Below are 19,815 nucleotides of genomic sequence, written 5' to 3' on the forward strand. Positions count from 1 at the left end.
TTCCTTGGAAACATATAAAGGCTGACGATAAGTTACGTCAGAATTAAATACTTCGTGAACATAAAACCGACCCATGCAAATGGGTAAACAAGGCTTCGAGCTTCAGGTCTGCCCTGAGAAGAGAATGTTCTGCTAAGAGAAATCTAGTTCGATGGAATCGCCTGGCTCACCGCTGCTCAGCTTAAGAGCCCAGTGGCTACAAAAACGAAACTAAGGCCCTGACTTCTAAAAACAATTTCATATTCGATTCTTGGGAATCTCAGCTCGCCTTCAAAAACATGAAGACCTTCTTACGTAAGTTTTGTGGGACCAGCCAACAATTGGAATAAATGTATTCATTCTTAAAGATAGGATAAGAAACAAAACCGCAAGAAAGTCAGTTTGATGCCTTTGCATTCAGTAGTGCACACGCCTACCATAACCGGAGGATGCGCATGCCACCATATTAGTTCATTCCAACAAATTCCTTCAAACATGGCAGACTTCAGACGGATACAGAAGGAAAAGCAACTGTGACACGTTCACATGGAGGGGCTAGCAGGGGGAGATGGCGGTAAGGCAGGCTCCCCTCCCCCACAAAATTAAAAATTTTATTAGATAAAGGATGTGCCAAATAGTATTATCAAAATTTAAAAAACTATTTTGAGTGTGGCGTCGTCAAGGTTTTCAACAGAGATCCACAAATCTGCAGAGAGGCGTAATATGACGCAAATGTAAATTCAGCAAATTTTCTAGCCGCCACCCACTCACCTCTCTGCCCTGGAAGAAATAATCATGGAGCCCTTCCGTGTACAGAAATTCAATTTTAATTCAATGTCTCATCCGACATACGAAAAGGATATTACTAAATGTTAGGTGTAAATCATGCTTACAATTAAATTAGAACAGTAGGACGTGAGCATTATGGCGACCAGTAATTATCTGCTGTGGGCCACATTTTCACCATCCGCATCCATGAACCTTGGTTTGCTGACGGGCAGTTGTTACACAAACGAAGTGCGCACCGTTCTTGAACCTGCTAGAAGTGGCTGCCACCAAGACACCAGTTCACTTAGAGCTAGGCTGCGGCGCGTTCATTTGAATGCGGTTGCATACAAGGGGACACTGGTCATCATCTCTGCAAGGCACAGTCTCACACGCAGCGTGGCGATACGGACCACAGCAACACTAAGCTACATGTATATATACAACTGAGATTTGTCTCCACATAACTCGTACTTTCCCTTTCAAAGTTACTTTTGTTGCTGCACTAGTAGAGAGAACTAATTTCTCTGGCACCCTATTATTCTAGTCAATTTAATTTAGTGTCTTCTACAGCCAATCAGATTTTTCAGTTTCATCCAAATACTCGGAGGAACTTCCGGTAGGCATTGGCGTTTCAATTTGCAGCTGATTCAAGTGTGAAAATTAATGTCACATCAGCAAATCTTACCCCATAACGAGCACAACCTCTAAACTTTGAATTGTTTTTAATTTTATCCTTCTCACTTGACCGGCTGGCAACAGCAAGCGCGGAAATAGCCTACCGTACGTTACGAGGATCTGACGTCTTGAGACTGCAGTGTCACAACGCAGGCGCACCGGAAGTCCATGTGTTCGCGCTTCAACAGAAACAAGCTACCATACTTTGTCTAAAACATCCTTGAGGGCACATCATACTCGAATTCAATGAGACCACAGATATGGCGAATTGATTCAGTCACTTCAAAGTTAAAGAAATAAAACGAACCCCCATGAATTCCTTAACATATTTATATCTGAAAATATCATCGGCATTTGCAGCCTTAAAATGCAGGAACTCCCCCTTGGCAAGCCTGTTTCCCGTACCGAGGAACTCAAATCAATGTTATACGTATATGTTTATGTAACAGGTTCAAGAATTCGTCAAGAGCGACGTGGCGGTAACATGTATTTTGGAGGTTCTCGGTTCAGATCTCCGTTGGGGCACCAGTTATTCTGAATGAGGTATCCGTGATTTTCTTCGTGACCAACGATCGACAAAATCCGCCTGATTTTGAGGGTATGTTCAACACGGATCAGACCTGTATTCAGGAAGCTATAGTAGTCCTAGTTCCACCTCTTTTAAGGTCTTTTTTCCCCCTTGGCGCTACAGCCCCAATTTGGGCCTAGACCTACCTCCATGAACTTCTCCGTTCACTTCGGTTTTTCTAGATCTTACACATTCGGTAGGACTCCTTGGGCGGGTGATCAGCTCGTCGCAAGGCCTCTACTTGTACACAAACACAGAAAAAAGCACACACACAAACTAAATATGCTATGAATGGGATTCGAACCCACGATCCCGGTTTCCAAGCGAGCGAAGACAGTACATGCCTTAGACCGCTCGGCTACCGTGGCCGGCTTTAAGGACTTTTATGCACTGCAATTTTAACACTCGTCTATAGTACTACCCACGAAATCGCGGAAATAGTCACTGTTAGTCCATAATAAAAGCAATACCGAGCTTATCAATATAAATTGTCTATATATATTCAGAATGCCGGTCACGGTAGCTGAGCGGTCTAAGGCATGTATTGTCTTCGCTCGCTCGGAAGCCGGGATCGTGGGTTCGAATCCCACTCATGGCATATTTAGTTTGTGTGTGTGCTTTTTTCTGTGTTTGTGTACAGGTAGAGGCCTTGCGACGAGCTGATCACCCGCCCAAGGAGTCCTACCGAATGTGTAAGATCTAGAAAAACCGAAGTGAACGGAGAAGTTCATTGATGTAGGCCTAGGCCCACTGGGGCTGTAGTGCCAAGGAAAGAAAGCATATATATTCAGAATGGATAACCAAACGGCGAATGGGAGCACCTTAAAATGTTTACATAGGCTTTAATGCTATAAGGGGTGACTCAGTTGATTTCGCAGTACTGAGGAGACAATTTTCAGTTTCCGAACGTCAGTACAGCCAGCGTGTACATGGCGCCCAACGCGCATGCGCCGATTTATGGCGCAATACTATCCCTGCACAAGTAATGCTGCTTTCAAGGCACTATTTAGTTCGGTTTATCGCCACAGCTAAACTACACGAAATCAGGGGTGTAATTTAAGCATGACTTTATCTAACTTTTCTTTGAAACTAACGCCAGTCAGTGACATCGATTGCAAGCATCTCAGTTACGTTGTCAAGCAGTTCTGGTTTCATGTTCGGGGGTCAAATTAAACGGTATTCCATTTCAGAAAACGACATATCGTTAGTTGGAGAAGAAATTAAAGGCGTTTTCCAAAATGATGCAAAACATGTGACACTTCTCTGAAGCATTTTACGTTTATCATTCGCATTCCAAAATGCGCCCATCAACAACTCCTAGCGTCATTCGAATTCAATGCTTGTATTTCAGCGCCTTCTGGCAGTTACTATTTTTTAATCTCTGAAAGTTAAAAATCTTCGTTCGAAACCTAAACCCGCTAGTGATGGCATGCATGTCGCTAGGAATGCAAAATGTTGTGTATTGATAAAGAGTATTGTATTAAATATACTGATCATTAAAACTGAAACAAATCGTAAAAAATAAATTTGCCGGAGTCTTAAAAGTATATAAGAAACACAAAAGTATTGACTGCAACTGGCCTACAATGCGGCGAATTCCCGCTTGGTGTGCTAATGCATCAACATGAGAGTGTTATGCATCATTTGCAGTCTTGTTTTCGTCTATAATGTAACAATTTAAATTATAAAGGACAGTAATAACATTTAAATCTCTAAAATGTTCGTTAAATGGCATTAAAATATTTACATTTCGGTGGTTATGCTACATGTTTCAGCCGCTCATGCCATCTTGAGGCAACATGCTGCAAGGTGCGCTTGGTCAAATGGTGCTCTGAAGGCACGTCTTTGTTATCATTAATTCTGATGCTGTATTCCTATATTTTTCACTGCGGCCGTTTCTGTAATGTATCATTAATGTGATTCTGTTTTTAATGCTATGTATTTTTTGTACTTACGTGTCCCATTGGATGAGACGCCATCTTGGTTGTGTGCATCTAGTGTTGCTTTGTGTTCCGTGTACTGATTTTGGTGAGGTTGTCCTCGCTCAAATACCTTTCTAGGTAGCGAGTGTACTGCTATCTATCGTAAAGTTCATGTACTGTTTGGAATATAGGATTGTGCGCTACGAAATGTGTAAATTGTTCCTGCCAATTTTATAAATGTTATTTTTTTTCATAATATTTAAATGCCTGCCTTTCCTTCCTGCCTTTATGACGTCCGTAATATCTATTATTGTGTCATATGTTCCGTATTTAATATATAATTTGAATATCCGGAATTACTTATATTTCTGATAGCATGAATACGTTCTTTATATCTTATATTTAATGTTCCTCCAGTTTGAACATATTTCAGTGACTAATCTAGGCATTTCATCTGATATATGCCGCTATTATAGCAAGTGTCACGTAACTTCGAACAAGGCCAAGAGCGCCAAGAGTAACCTTGAATGCGCAGAAGAAAATTTTCAGACAAAGGGGTGGGTTGCGGGAATGCGTGGCCTTGTTCGAAGTTACGTGTGACACTGTCTCTATTATATTTATCTGTCTGTGTATGATGTTTCAAAGAGCACCATTAGACTAAGTGCAGGGTGCAGCATGTTGCCTGAAGATGGTCTGTGCGGCTGAAACATGTAGCATAACCACCGAAATGTACATACATTTTAATCACATTCAACGAACATTCATCCTCGTCCGTAACACTAGCAGTACAAAAGATTATTAACGCCGTTCAGTGGATTGATAAATATTTTTTAATCTGTCATCCTCTACACACAACATAACATAAGATTATAATCTTTTATAATATTTCAGTGAATTAAATGTGATTCAGCGTCGCTTAAGTTTAAATGTTTGCATTATAAGCGGAAAAAAAACTGCAAATGATACCTCAATGCAACAGGATAATGAAATAACGTATAATACTGTTCTTATATATCTTCATGAAGACTCGCCATCTGAAATCAGTACAAGTTGCTTATTTGCACTGGCCTAAACGCGCAGTACAACTTGCAGTGTCCTCTGTACTGCGAAAGGTCTGAGTTTTGCTGTGATTTCCGCAATCCTGTTCGTCACTTGATCGCAATCAGGTGGAGATTATATATATGTAAGAAAAACGTAATTTAGTATCTAAGTTTATTTCAAATCGGAAGTGTAAACATCAAAATGAATTGTTAAACTTTACAGAAATAGGCTATGTGAAACAAATATCAAATAATAAACTTTATTACAATACGTAGAAGCTAGTAAGGCTTAGTGCAGCTTGTGTGGTGTTCAGTGCCACAAAACTGTACCAGGTAAGGAGAACACAGGCACATGTTTCCTGAAATAAATATAAGCCCTTATAAATTGGAATCTTCTGACATTTCCAACAGATTCCGTCCAGTTTATTCAGATCAAACTCACGTCCCCATGCTTGTAGGGGTTTTGCTATCAACTTCTTGCCACTTCGGTCCCTATCGCAAAGCAGTCTGCTCCGAGCTCTTGCCGAGATATATGTTTTTGATTACTTCGTGGTAAAGTGTGTTATGTGCCATTCCAGGCAATTTACGTTTGTAAATGTTGGAATTCCTGTCTTACAGACTGCATATGACTGATGGAACTGGTTTTCTGGCACAAGAAATAACTCTTGTGGTTGCTATTTGAAATACTCGAAATTACGCCAAAGATAAGGTCAACTGTATCCCTGAATATACACAGAAATTATAATCTAATGAGTGTTTTAAGATCACATGACGATCTACATCACGCGCCCTCAAAAGCGTTTTAGTATGCAGCATGTCTATTTCAAGCAATCTTTTCCCCATTTCATTCTCTAGGTTAGTGAAATATCCTATCGTTGAGGCGCGTTCCTCAACCGTTCACACCCGCAGCCACAACTCAGCACGGAGCTTGTCCACGAAAGCGTCCAAACGCTGTCCCGACACTTTCTGCTGTCATGCAATCTGGGGAACACTCGCCCGTCACAGATGATCTCCCCCCCGCGGAAGACTGCTGCTGAGATGCGAACCACGGTTCCTCTGGTCACATGACGACGCCGTGCGAGGCCGGCGGGGCTGTAACTACTGGCGCCATCTGCTGCAGCTGGTGGTGCGCCGCGGTGACGGCGTCCATCTTCTCTTTGTGCATCAGCTCGTCGCGTTTCTTCATTTGCTTGCGCTCCTTAGCTCTTCTGTTCTGGAACCATATCTTGACCTGCAAGAGGAGAGAAATCTTAGCGCACCTGGTAAACCCAAGCCCACTGATGAGGACATGTCACATGGCAAGGGAATCCGGGGCACAAGCAATACGGTGGACGCCAAAGTCCACAGCGTAGGGACGGTGAGACCGGTAAATCATTTCCATCTTCCACCGAGGTATAGAACGCCTCAAGCTGTTCCTCCAGGACTGTCAGAGGATCCTGGCCTGAGTATGTCCACAGAATATTAGCTTATTCTAAGCTACATTTTAATATTATTCTCAATAGCACACAGCAACCTCGTACCTCCTTTCCCAACCCCCTAACCGTCTCGTGAGATTATTTTGCGAAGTACAGGTTGAGACTGCCAGTAAGCACTTTCTGCAGCAGGCGGTCTGGCCCGTCTGAACACGCCATCTTGCCCAAGCCTCCACTCTGAGTCTCCTCTGTGGCAAAGAGACCCATCCGGCATCCCTAGTTAGGTTTCTAGCCTAACCCCCAACCGGAAGGGCCCAAGGGTACCGTTAGCCTGAATCCCTACCTAGGATTACTCTCCGGGCGATTAAGACACGCAAATCGCCTCGGTAAGGGAGGACAAGTCACTTATAAGTCCCATTCATCGTCAGTCATGTTGCCTGACAACAAATACAGCCTGCAGTTACACGGATATGGCTTCTATGCCGAAGAGTAGACATCGCGCGCTCCCATCAACTGATGACGGTCGCATAACTTAGTAGCCGTGTCAGACACACGGAAGCATGAATATTTATATGCTTCACGGCCGTGTGCAGGAACAAGTGTCCATGCCTGAGCACGCGTCACCTCTAGGCACGCAACATCTGCCGACATGTATAGTTATCACTAACATCATTGCATCATTTATATTTCCTATACAATGGGCGGCCGGGGCGTGAAGCTACCTGCTCACCTCCATGCCCCCATGAGTCATAACGGCATGGTGTTTAAACACAAATGGAACTTTCAGAATATAAGAACACGGCTGTTGCAGACGGACTGACCCGCGTGTAATGGAAGAGTTACATTCTCCTTCTGAAAAGGCTCCTTCAACAAGGAAACTTGTGGGAGCACTGGATGCAGTTCCCTGTCCACCAAAACAAGCCTGTCTTTCACTGGCCTTCATTTCATTTTGGTTGCTAGCCGAAGACAGCCAGTTTTTGGTGCATTAGCTTATGAGCTTCCTGCTTTATGTCCGGCCATGGCAATTCGGGGAAGTGCTGTTTGAACTTCAATGAATTTCTCTTTATGGACGGTGTCAGAAGCTCGGAATATGTACCCTCAAAAGGCACAATGATCAGCGAACTATGAATTCGAAAGAAAGTGGAAGGAATACATGCAGGCATTCATGCGTTTGTGAGCTGTTCTATTTTTATTGGTGTGCAGTATGTTTCGAACATATCCGTGTTGCCACAAGCACTGGGGTTCTGCATATGCAACTGACCGTCGCGCCGACTGTTCATCTGTGCGTACATTGCCGCAACTTCACAAAAAATCAGTAATCGTTCGAAGACATCTGAAGATTACCGAATTCTCTTATAATTAGACAACGTTTCCTGACACCTGAATTTACACATCTGTTTATCTACCTATGGCTCTGTAGCCCTTTGTTGGGCCTTGGACGTGTTTTCAGTTTCTTGATCTTTTACAGTCGGTAGGACTCCTCGGACCGGGGATCAGCCCGTCCCAAAGCCGCTACCTACACACAGAACACAAACACAGACATACATGCCTCAAGTGGGATTGGAACCCATGATCCCAGTGTTTGAGCCTTAGAATGCGCGAGCGGCCACTGTGATCGGCGAATTTAGAGGCCTGCAGCTATGTAAATGTACCCATGTTCAATCCGAGCATAACAGAACCCGGTGCTACAGGGGCTCCTTTCTTATATTTGAAATTTTGTTTATTTCCTGATAAAGAAAGGAAGTCGAGTGCGTCACAGCTGTTACAAAATGAAACTGAACACGCGTTCTCCGGGATCTTCTCACAGAAATCGGATAATTATTGGCTGCGACTCCCAGCGGCACACTTCTGCTCAGAAACGCCAAGAGCGCCAGGAACGGCGACCGCATGAGCACGCGCAGTCGGCGTGTTTTCTCAATGTTATCAGTGTCCAAACAGAGCGTCGGCAGCGGACCTGTCACAGAAAGACAAGATCCTTGTGTGTGCGAGGCTCGAGAGGAAATGTGGATGGACGTGAACTGGATTAAACCGGCCCAGGACAGGATCCAGCAGCTGGCACTTAGAAATTGACTTTGGAATCTATAAGGGGTGAGGAAAATCTAAGCAAGCTTTGTGACCATCAGCTTCTCAAAGAGGCCTCTGCTTTGTGGAGTGAGTTCATTCCGTCTGTGCGCAGGCGCACTCGGTCACGCTGTGCCCATCTACAGAGTATACAGCTTCGAAATGCAGGATGGCTGATGAATAGGGACGGATTTGGAAGGAAGTGACATTGGCCTCACAGAGGTTAGGACCTCCCGAACAAAAGGTTGCCACTCGGTGATATTATCATGCATAAAGACGAGGCATGTAGCTTGTGCAACAGATGAAAATATAACTAGCCTTGGGAGACTAGATGTAACTAGAAGGATAATATTAAAATGGGTGTGGACTGGAATCAGCTGGTTCAGGACTCACCTGTCTCTCAGAGAGCCCCAGGTTGGCGGCCAGCTCGGCCTTGCGTCTGATCGTGATGTAGCGGCTGTAGTGGAACTCCTTCTCAAGCTCCAGCCGCTGATGGTCGCTGTACACGACGCGGTACTTGTCCTTCGTGCGCGTCTTGCCTGCAACAGAGCGACACTGCATTATGTACAGGGATGTGAGGCCGTGCAGTCCGGCAGAAGTTTCTCAGAAGATATGATAAGCCAGTAACGAGCAAAAGTCATGCTGAACGAAGACGGCGAACTTCCACCGGACTGTACGGTGTCACATCCGAAAAGACTGTACCCTTCAGAGTTAACAAATGAAAGCCTCATATCAAACATGTCGGTCTTCTGGGGCAGCCTATGTGAATGAAATGGTTGGAGTGTACGTGGATTGGGTACATCTGGCTCGGGATATGACCTTGAGTAACTCCGTCATGTGTTTGCGGTTCACGTGTGCTTCAAGATGGGCGTGGAGCGTGCTCTGCAAACACATCGCTTCGAACAATGAACTATACCCTCCTATTTCTGTCTTAGTCTTTATAACTCTGCTTATTTGTTCAGATAAAGTTGCTCTTGTTGTGTATACATTGCGAACTTCGTTCTGTCCTGCCAGTTCGTACCAAATTTTTCTCTATGACTTGCTCCTGGAAAACCACAAATCTCTCAGGAGCCAGGTTCTTGGCCGAGATTCGAACCGGACACCCCCCAGAATAGATGAATGAAATAGGTTAATTGTTGTCTACTGTAACTCCGCATGGCACTATTGGTGCATACGGACGTTTCGGAGGAACATGCTGCCTGCATCTTGGGGCTCGACGTCACTTCGAAAACCTCAAATCCCTAAACACCCTCCGCCATATTCAGCCTGAAAATGGAAGCTAAACACAGGGCCGTAACACAAACTGGTACAAATACCGCCACTGGCTTCATATTTCCACTATTCGTATCTCACCCCACCACCAGGACCGGGTTCGATCCTAGGTCAGGTCATGTGGGATTTGTGTTGTCCAAAGTGTCAGGTTCAATCCAAGTACATCGGTTTTCCCTGCCAGTTCAGTTCCCACTCGGGAGTGACGTACACTCATTAACAATCTTGTCATAGACGCAAACTTAGAATGTGGTTACAGTAACCGTTACGTTACATGCAACAGCTCGCTATTGTGTACCCGGCCCAACTGTCGCCAAGCGACGAGGCAGCAGTACACGTATCTCCCTCTTGCACTGAGCCGAATACGAGTGTCAAGACTCCAAAATCTGCGATGTGGGGACCGCATGAAGGGAAGTCAACTATCTATCCACTCGTGCCAGCTGGATCCAAAGCATCGCATGGGCCGCTGGAATTTCCATTGCCTTTGAACACGGTGTATGAAATCCGTTAGGAGCTAGACATCTGCTGGTGAGAGTCAAATCCCGTCCTCCCTAATCGATACCCAGCTGCATTCGATCTCTGTCGATACGAATCGGCCAGGCATGAAGCTTCGGTTTCCTTACACTGATATGCCAGCTCATGCCAATGCTGAATAGCTGGGTGGAAAGGAATTCCAAACAAAACGCAAAATGCGTCACGGAAAGCACTTCCCAACCTTTCCGCAGGTTACGTGCCAAACACATAAGCATTCACTTGGAATAACTGAGGAAGACCAATTCCCCATCGCCGTTCATAGTAGCCGGTGGTCCCGGACGGGATTTGAGCCGAGTATCTCCCGAACACGAGCGTAGGCCACTGAGCCCAGCCCAACGATTGTACTACATCGCGTGACGTCATCTTCCGGACACTTGCAAGGGAAATGCTTCTACTTGAAGCCAAGAATTACAATTGCTGGGCTCCCAACATGGAGATCGGTCAACAAATTTGTGTCATCTCCACACGACTGATTGCTCCTTCCTAATTATGCATCACATAAGAACTCTCCCTCCCGCGCTGGTGTATTGCTTCTGGCGGAGAAGTTCCGCCTCCTGGTGCACAGGCAACCCGTAGTGTACACGACACAGCATCCGCGCTGTTTCCTTTCTAAACGTTACGAAATTTTAAACAGAGTGTACACAACTCGCTGGCTGATAACAACGAGCGCTGTTATCAGAGCATAGGGATTAGCACTGCGGCGAGATGAGAGACAGGCGGCCTGTTTGTGATAACAATACTGTGGTGTGTTCCAGTGGCGGATCGTAATGTTTCCCTCAGCTCAGACAGGATAGCGACTAGCCTGCGGGCTGTAAAACCCAGGTAACAGGAATTTCGTTCCAGGAAAATAACCATCCACATCCGTCTCCAGTGCGCCCCCCTTCCGCCTTTCAGAATCCATGGACATATACCTCCACTTCCCACACGCCTTAATGACCTTGGTGCTACATTAAGACCAGACAGAAATAAATGTGTACAGATATTTTAAAGAAACAGGACACTTAACTACAATATTATAATTAAAACCAGGGTTAGCAGTTTGGTTGTGATCATACCAATAAATTTCCAATAGGCTGTTTTATTTTCAATAGTACACATTTTTATCACAAAATTTCAGAAGTTGGCAGCACTAACGTCACTTATGACATGGTGTCTTGGGCCACCCCCATATACCCGTATATCAGAATTGTGACGTACAAGGTGACACTTCCTGTATCGAGTCCAGACAGCGCACAGAACCGCAGTTCGGAATTTGGAAATAAAAATTCCTGTGCCGCAAGACGTACTTTAGTTACTGTTCCCTCTTGGGTGCACTGACCTGCAGACGGCCTGCAATAACCACCTGACAGAAAACACAACATCACGTGTTTCTAAATTTCAATCGCTTTCTTCCGCCTCAAGAACTCTAGTACAAAACAGCAAACGCGTCGAGAGGGCTGAAACCCAGTGCATTAAGCAGACTCCTTTTCGAGAAGCTAACAGTCGCTAAATTGTTCAATGTATTTCCCTCCTCCTGTGGCTTCCGAAATGTTAACAGTCCCCCACTAGCCCCATTTTCAGCCACCCTCACTTCCTGTTTCTTCACAATTCGTTTTAATATTATCCTCCCGTCTTTACGCCTTCATCTAAACGCGATAAACCATTAAACGTCTGCCTGCTGTGATACCCGATGGAATGCCAGGCTGAGGTCCACAGATCCATCCCAGGCGCTTGGCCTGTAAACTCGTCTACGGTCTCGTCCGGAGACTGACACTTTTGGGCACTCTTCCTGGGTCCGTCGTATCGCGCATACACAGTGTGGAAGGTGATTGAAGGGATTTGAGTGTACAGAGAAGGGCTGCAGTGTCTGCTGTCCTTACGGCGAAGGTTAGGTAACGTTGTCACTGTACTTAATTAATTGCCACAGCACAAAATCTTACAACGGGAGCGGAGCCCTTGGGATCTCGTCCCGAATAAGGGAAACTTGTCGGAGCCCTTGATATTTGCATCTCAGCAGATCTATGTCCGTGTTACTGGGGAAAAAGCAACCGCTCTTTGCATGCAGTGACACAACGAAATACTGAGCGATAAGTACAGTACATAAACGTGAACATGCGGTAGCGTAGTTGGTTGAAGCCCGGAAGGTCGCGGGTTCAGGTCCCGATTAGGTCATTGGATTGTTCTTTACAATTGACCTAATCCTTCCGGCCGCACTATGACCCTGGGGTCGACTCAGCCTCTAACAGAAATGAGTACCAGGAATTAAATAATTTTCCTGGGAAGTAAAGCACGGCCGGTGCGTAAGGCTGACAACCTTACCGCCATCTGTGAGCCAACTGTCTAGATAATGTGGGATCCTCAACGTCTCACAACCCTATGGGCCTCCATAGCCTGTTACAGGGATTGATTTAGCGTGGTACATAAATATCAAAGTTCTCCTGAGTGCTGATATTTAGTGACTCAACTGTCTTGAGGCGTATGCAAGCGGCAGTAACAACCGAGAAATGATCTCATCTCTTAAAAGTGAAGCACGAGAAGGCCGAAACATGAACTTTACCAAAGAGAAGGGATTGTGGACTAGCCAAAAGCTATAAACTCATGTGGCAGGTGTTCTGGTGTCTCAGCTACGGAGACTGCCATTAAGTGCGGTACAAGTTCACAGATGTTTCCGAGGAACTACGGTTAACTTCCATCGCAATAGGCGACTTTGAATCTCAGAATCCCCAATCCGGGGCATTACTGTAAACTTTGCACATGAAAGAGCCCCGGTCCTTGGTAGCTGAGCTCTTCTTGAGAAGCCGCCAGTCATGTACCTACTCAAGAACGTCCGAACATTTTATCGAACCAGAGTGTTCATTATCGTGTTCACAAGAGCACTCCACTGGTCCCTATCCTGAGCCAGATGAATTCAATCCATACAACCCCATATTATATCTCTAAGATACATTTTAATAATGTTTACCCACCCACGTCTTGATCTTCCCAGTGGTCTCTTTCCATTCCGCTTTCCCACCAATATCCTATATTCATTCCCGCTCTCCCCCATTCGTGCTACATGCCCTACCCATCTCATCCTCCTTCACTTGATCATTCTAATTATACCCGGGGAAGAGTACAAGTTATTAAGCGCCTAATTATGCATTTTTTTCTCCTACCTTCTGTCACTTCATCCCTCTTTGGTGCTCAGAACCCTGTTCTTAAGCACCCTCAGTCTATGTTCCTCCCTTGATGTGAGAGACCAAGTTTCACACCCATACCGAACCACAGGCAAAATTATAGATTTGTGTATTCTGACTCTTACGTTTTATACAGCAGACGAGAAGACGAAAGGAAACTGGTAACAAACATTACCCGGATTCAATCTCCTCTTAATTTCCTCGTGAATTGAATTTTGATCTGTTACTGTAGTTCCCAAATATTTGAACTGAGCCACATTTTCAAGGGCTCAGTTAGCTGTCTTTGCGTCATGTATTGCTCTTCATCCTGGTGACGAGACAGCAAATTTACGTCTAGACCAACCTCTTTACTAGCATCAATTAAAGTTTTTTCTTTATGGTATCTGTGTTATCACCCAGTAGGTTCACACCATCAGCACAGTCCAGCAGCTGATGTGTCCCGTTCAATTTCAGTCCCACCTGGTCTCCCTGGACCTTCCTAATGGCATATTCTAAAGAAAAGTTGAAAAGGAGTGGTGATAAAATTACCACCTTGTTTTAGACTATTCTGGATAGGAAATTTATCAGACAAATATTTACCTATATGGGCTTTACGTCCCTCCTAACTGAATCATAGGCTTTCTTGAAGTCTATGAATAGCCATGTACTCTCTCGTCGTACTCCCATTTTTTCTCCAATATCTGACGAATGCAGAAGATTTGATCTGTAGTTGATTTATGTCAAAACCCACACTGATGATCTCCAATAATTTCGTCTATATATGGACTTAACTTTGAGAGAACATTCCATAAAATTAAGTTGATAGCAGTGATATCCCCTGATAATTATTACGGTCAGTTTTATCACCCTTTTTGTGAATTGGTACAATAAGACTCCTTCCACTGATAAGGCAATTTTTCCTTATGCCAAATAAAATTAATGTGTTTATCGACCAATATGTTTCGCCTCCTGCTTGAAGCAGCTCTGCCGGAGATCACTACCTGGAGTTTTGTACCTTTTCAACGTTGCAATAGAAATTTCAGCCTCAAAAGGTCTAGGATCAAGTACTAATTGCTGAGAGACTCAGCAAGGAAGCTACTACCGAATAAAGTATTGCTACTTTGCTCCTTAAATACCGAAACGCTGCGTCCGTATTGAGACTAATCAACTATAAGATGGTTCGAGTCACCCTGTGGGGCAGATTCACGAAGCGGGGACCGTGGACTTGAGACAATTCTGTAAACATCCGACTGTGATTGAGTTGAGAGACAAATCCCTCACGCTCCTTTGCGGCTGCTACAAATCTTACAGGCGACAATTAAACTCTCCACGTCATTAAACGTGCCATCTCACTCAAATAATCCAAGCTCTTGACTTCGACAACGTTGTGTTTACATTTCGTATCGGCGTATCGTCCACAAAGATTAGTTCTGGGCTATTATGTGGGGGGGGGGGGCTGACGCTACTAACTGAAATCTAACGAAGGTCCTGCCACAATGGGAAAGCCAAAACTAGCTGATACTCTACTGTGACGTTGATATCCAGACTTGGGTCCGTACCTTCATGATTCCTGCGAACTCCACGACTTTCCTGGCCGTGAGAACGGCTGTTCCTCCCGCACACGAGCATGGGACAGGACATTAAGCTGCCAACTGCCTCCATCGAGCTCGCAAATAATTGAAAGTTGCAACAGTAGGCCCGTGGGTACGAGAGGGTTAGCGGGGGTTTAAGTGGCGCACATTACGAGACGACACACGCAGATGATATGTGCCTTAATTGTTATCGCGCCCCGACAGTGGCAGGGCGCGAAATGGCCACATTAGACGAGGGTAGGCAGCAGCTGCGCCGTGGGGACACGCAGCCGTTACTAAGTGACCATCGATACCACACACGGAGACACGGACGGACAGTGCCTCATTCCGTGAAGACGCATCGAGTGCGAGATCAGGAGACGCCATAATCTGCGCAGTGTTATCAGCATGTCGGTATGACGCAGAGCGGAGATAGCACGCGGACATTTGCATTGGGATAAGAAGACAGTTAACAGACTGCCTTAACTGCAAAGGCTCTGCAAACAGACACATTGAAACGTTTCTGAACCAGATGAGTGCCACCCCCTCCCGCCCCCCAGCTGCGATTGTTGACACCCAACAAAAAGGAAAATGACAAATGAAGCCAGCAGGTTTCCAAGCAGTTCTTTACTTCATTGTCCAGTTTCTGGGCTGCTTGTGGGCCTCACCATATAGAACCGTATGTATTCCGGGTAAAATTGGTCACGGCTTGTTGCAAGATTTGCGCAGGCGTACAGAAGGACATTACAGGCTGTATCTTCAGTATGACATTACTGCAACACTCAAACGCACAAAGCGCTTGGAGTGTTGTACCGAAACGTCGGCCACCTACGCAACACTACATGCCCGCTTCTGGTAGAAACCAGAGTGTTGTGTTATAAACATAATTTGAATTTACTTGGCAGGTCAGTAAGTTGTCCAGTGGGATCGCAAACAGAAGTTCATACGCATGCTCACAAAAGCCACACTGATCATTAGTGAGTACAGATTCATTCGAGTCCGCTCTCGGACGGCAATAAAATGTTACGAGGTAAGACTGCAATTTTATAAGTCGCAGTGCTGTTTGTATATAATTTCCGCTTCGAAAACAAACATAGCCTGGTTGCCTGTGGCAAGTAAATCTCTGTTGGCAAGAGTCAATTGCATTGATTTGCATCCCACGTGTGAAGGGACGTAATAAAATTACTTCGTACTGAAAGACATACAGACAAAAATATCCATTTTCCCTTCCTTTTAGCGGACAGATTTGTGGTCATACCGATCCCAGGGTTCACATTCCTGACATCTTTATGCTGGGTAGGCCTGTAAGCAATTGGTCATGTGATTCGACACCAGCCCTTCAATTGACCCCCATGACTTCTGTTCCTGTTCCCATTGTCATGTCTCATCTGAATAATTGCTCCCGGGAAGGCCGTAATGCTTCCCCGGGGTGCGGGCAGACTCCCTGCCGAGACTCCAGCCTCACTCCCCGCCGGTATGTGTGTTCGCTTGCCGCACAAACCCGCCTTCAGCTGTCAACAAGATGTGTGTGTGCACAGGTTCCGTTCTGGGAAATAAAGTCAGTTTGTTCTGACGCCTCGTTCAACTAATCGGCTTATCCAGTTTCACTTGGGGGGAGCCTCTTGAGGGTGATGGATGTCAAAACACGGAGTCACGGGACCGAAAGACGTTTTTAAAAGCTGCCTCTGACACTTTGAAGGTCTGTTTAACAGGATATTCGGTAGGACGGAGAAACTGCAACGTGGCCTCCCATTGGTCACACTACAACTCGTATTCCACAGCGGAAGTTAGTACACTTTTCTCCGTGGGTTATTTAACAGCGCTTTCATATAGCATCGGATGGTACGATGACTTGAAGGAATCTGGAAGGAAGACGCCCTGACCTAATAAAAATACTGTGACATATCTGAAGGTACTGGCAGTCGCCAGGGGCACGCAGTAGCGTAGTTGGTTGAGGCACTATGCTACCAGCCGGAATGTCGCCGGTTCAAATCCCGATAAAGTCATTGGATCTTTTTCAATTGACCTAATCCTTCCAGCCGCACTATGGTCCTGGGGTCGACTCAACCTCTAACAGAAATGAGTACCATGAATATTCTTTGGGGGTAAAGGGTCGCCGGCGCGTAGGGCTGAGAACCTCACCGCATCTGTGAGTCGATTGTCCAGAAAATGTGGGACTCTCAACGTCTCACAACCCTTTACTGGCAGTCGCCATACCCTTTGTTCCCACCGAGATCCGAACCGAGCACTTCCCGAATACAATTCCAGAGGGTTGGTTCTGAAACAGCCTGCTCCGTGACGTGACACAGGCTTCCTATTGCTGCACTGCAAGTGACTGCCAGCCAATGGAACACTCCCCCCCCATATAAATCGTGTTTTTGATTCCATCACAAAAATAGTGTATAATCTAATTTATTATCTTACAACATGTTTCGGCTCTTTTTGACCATCATCAGGTAAAATATTTACGCCCACTCTCGACTTCGCTACCGTCCCCGACATTGGCCAATGTTTAGAAGTTGGGGACGTCATAGGTGTTTGTGTGCAAATATTAATGTATAAAAACACAAAACAAGAAAATTGTAAGTACTAAATTATTACTTTTGTTTAATCTTGCATATATTGGCTTTAAATTTTGTTTTAGACAAGTTTTGTTAAAATCCGTATGAGCATACATTGCTAGCAACATTCGTTTCAGGTTCATATATTTATATATGCTTTTATTTTCATTATTATTGTTATGAATACTGTACTTCAGCGTCATATTCTGTGATTTTAACAAAATATATCTAGAAGAAAATTTGACACCAACATGACAAACTAAACAAAAGCAATGTGTAATACTCTATTACGCATTTTAATATCAGTAACTTGTACACACACACATGACGATGAAATACAAAATCCCTAACTGCAAGAGCGAATTCGATGCCGGCGTCGTCCGGGTTGCTTTGTGAATTAGGCGGCTGCCAAGCAAAGAAACAGCCGTTGTGGTCGATTAGCAGCCAGAAGCAGCGAACCTCGCCTATGTCTGCTGAAGACGCTTACGGAAACGGAAAGGATTGAGCTCACTGAGGCCCTCATTACTCAGTTTTCTCCGTCTTCCTGTCGCTTCCTCCTCAGACAGCGTCAGTCCACACAATTATTATTTAGTCCGGAGACAGGGCTGGATCTATCAATCGGCACACTGAGTAGGCACCGCCTGAAGACCGAAACATTTTTTTTTTTATTTATTAACAATCAGAATTACGTACATTCTATAGGTTAATGGTTTCGCTAAGGACTATTACATGTCATGCGAGGAAAATGTCCATCGACATTACCTCTTCAGAAGTTGATTTGTTTTATATCAGGTCATTTGGCCATTTCCTTTTTAGTCTTCTATTGCTGATTGGCTCCCTGAGTGGTTGCAATAGTTCGTTCTCGTGGGTTTCAATTTTGCTCATGTGTTGGCGGCTTCTGTCCAGGATGATTTCTTTCACGAATTTTAAGTTCAAGTCTTGATGTAGGGTTTCGTTTGACACATACCAAGGTGCGTCGACTAACATCCTTAGGATTTTCGATTGTGATTTTTGGATAATATTGATGTTGGATTTACTGGCACATCTCCAGAGTTCAATGCCGTAAGTCCAAATTGGTATAATTACTGTTTTGTATATAAGGATTTTGTTTCCGATGGATAGTTTTGATCTTCTGCCTAAAAGCCAGGACATCTGCTTGGTCAGTAAATCTATTTGTTTACGTAAGACCGAAACATAATCCAAATTCCGGAACGTTGTAGATTTTGGATGCAAACAAGACGATATATAATGTCCAGAATCAATAAATTTATTGATATAACATCGTCATCTTTTATATAATTATTGCTCTTAGCATATCACTATTATTAGCATATACGTTAAAACAATGGCTGCTCACTAAGTCAGGGTAGAAAAATACTTTCAGACCATCACATCAGCTTACAAAATTACCCCGCTCTTTACCTACCCCGTGCCCATCTGTCAGAATGTTTAAACTGAAGTTAGCAATAAATACGAGTCTGTGGCTTTTGTTATAGTCACCCGCAGCACTGGACCTGTAATGTTCCTGCCGGTTTTTACAAAGGTCTCAGAAGTTCTCACTGTCACGTCTGGAATGGCGGGGCGCTCACTGAAATATGAAGTACAGAGGATTGGGAAGGAAGCAGCCATATCCCAATTCAGGCCCTATCTCCGTATTTACCTGAGAGTCCTTGAGAAGCCACCAGCCGCTCAGTCCGAAAGTATTATGGAACCCAAAGGTTCATTACCGTGTTCACAAAAGCCCCTAACTGGGATCCGCTCCGAGGCAACTTAATCCGGTCCATACCACTCCATCCTATCTCTCTAAGATACATTTTAATATTATCCCCCCATTTATCCTTCTTAGTGACTTTCCCACTAAAATCCTATATGCATTTGTCTTATCCCCAAGCGTGCTACTTACCTTGCCCATCTAATTCTCCTTGATTTGATCATTCTAATTATATCCGGCGAAGATTACAAGATATGAAACTCCTCATTATGCAGTTTTCTCCAACCTCCTGTCACTTCATCTCTCTTCGGTCCAAACAATCTCTATTTTTTACGTTTTTAGACAGCAGGCGAGAAGACAAAAGTTCTGGGCTGAATGGTAGGAAGCATTACCAGAATTCCATCCCATCTTAACTTCTTCCTGAATCAAATTTTGGTTTGTTACTGTCGTTCCCAAATATTTTAACTGTAACACATTTTAAAAGACTATTAGCTGTCTTTAAGTCATCTCCTTACTAACGTCAATTAGAGTTTGCTTTTTTCTTTGTGCTATCTATGTTATCTCCCAATAGATTCATATCATCAGCATAGACCTACAGCTGATGTGTTCC

At 44.5% G+C, this 19,815-nt stretch overlaps 1 protein-coding gene across 1 annotated transcript in view; it reads right to left on the reverse strand.

The window, feature by feature from the left end:
• Positions 1-2,732: 2,732 nt before the first annotated feature.
• LOC111870933 (homeobox protein CHOX-CAD-like) overlaps positions 2,733-19,815 on the reverse strand; it is a 47,413-nt gene continuing 30,330 nt past the window's right edge. The window contains exons 2-3 of the mRNA XM_023863580.2: positions 8,819-8,964; positions 2,733-6,183 (exon numbers count right to left, since the gene is read on the reverse strand). Of these exons, the coding sequence (XP_023719348.1) occupies positions 6,013-6,183; positions 8,819-8,964 (317 nt within the window). The 3' untranslated portion in view covers positions 2,733-6,012. The remainder of the gene's footprint in view (positions 6,184-8,818; positions 8,965-19,815) is intronic.

The sequence above is a fragment of the Cryptotermes secundus genome, unplaced genomic scaffold (assembly GCF_002891405.2).
Source record: "Cryptotermes secundus unplaced genomic scaffold, Csec_1.0 scaffold928, whole genome shotgun sequence".
In the NCBI taxonomy this organism is placed as follows: domain Eukaryota; kingdom Metazoa; phylum Arthropoda; class Insecta; order Blattodea; family Kalotermitidae; genus Cryptotermes; species Cryptotermes secundus.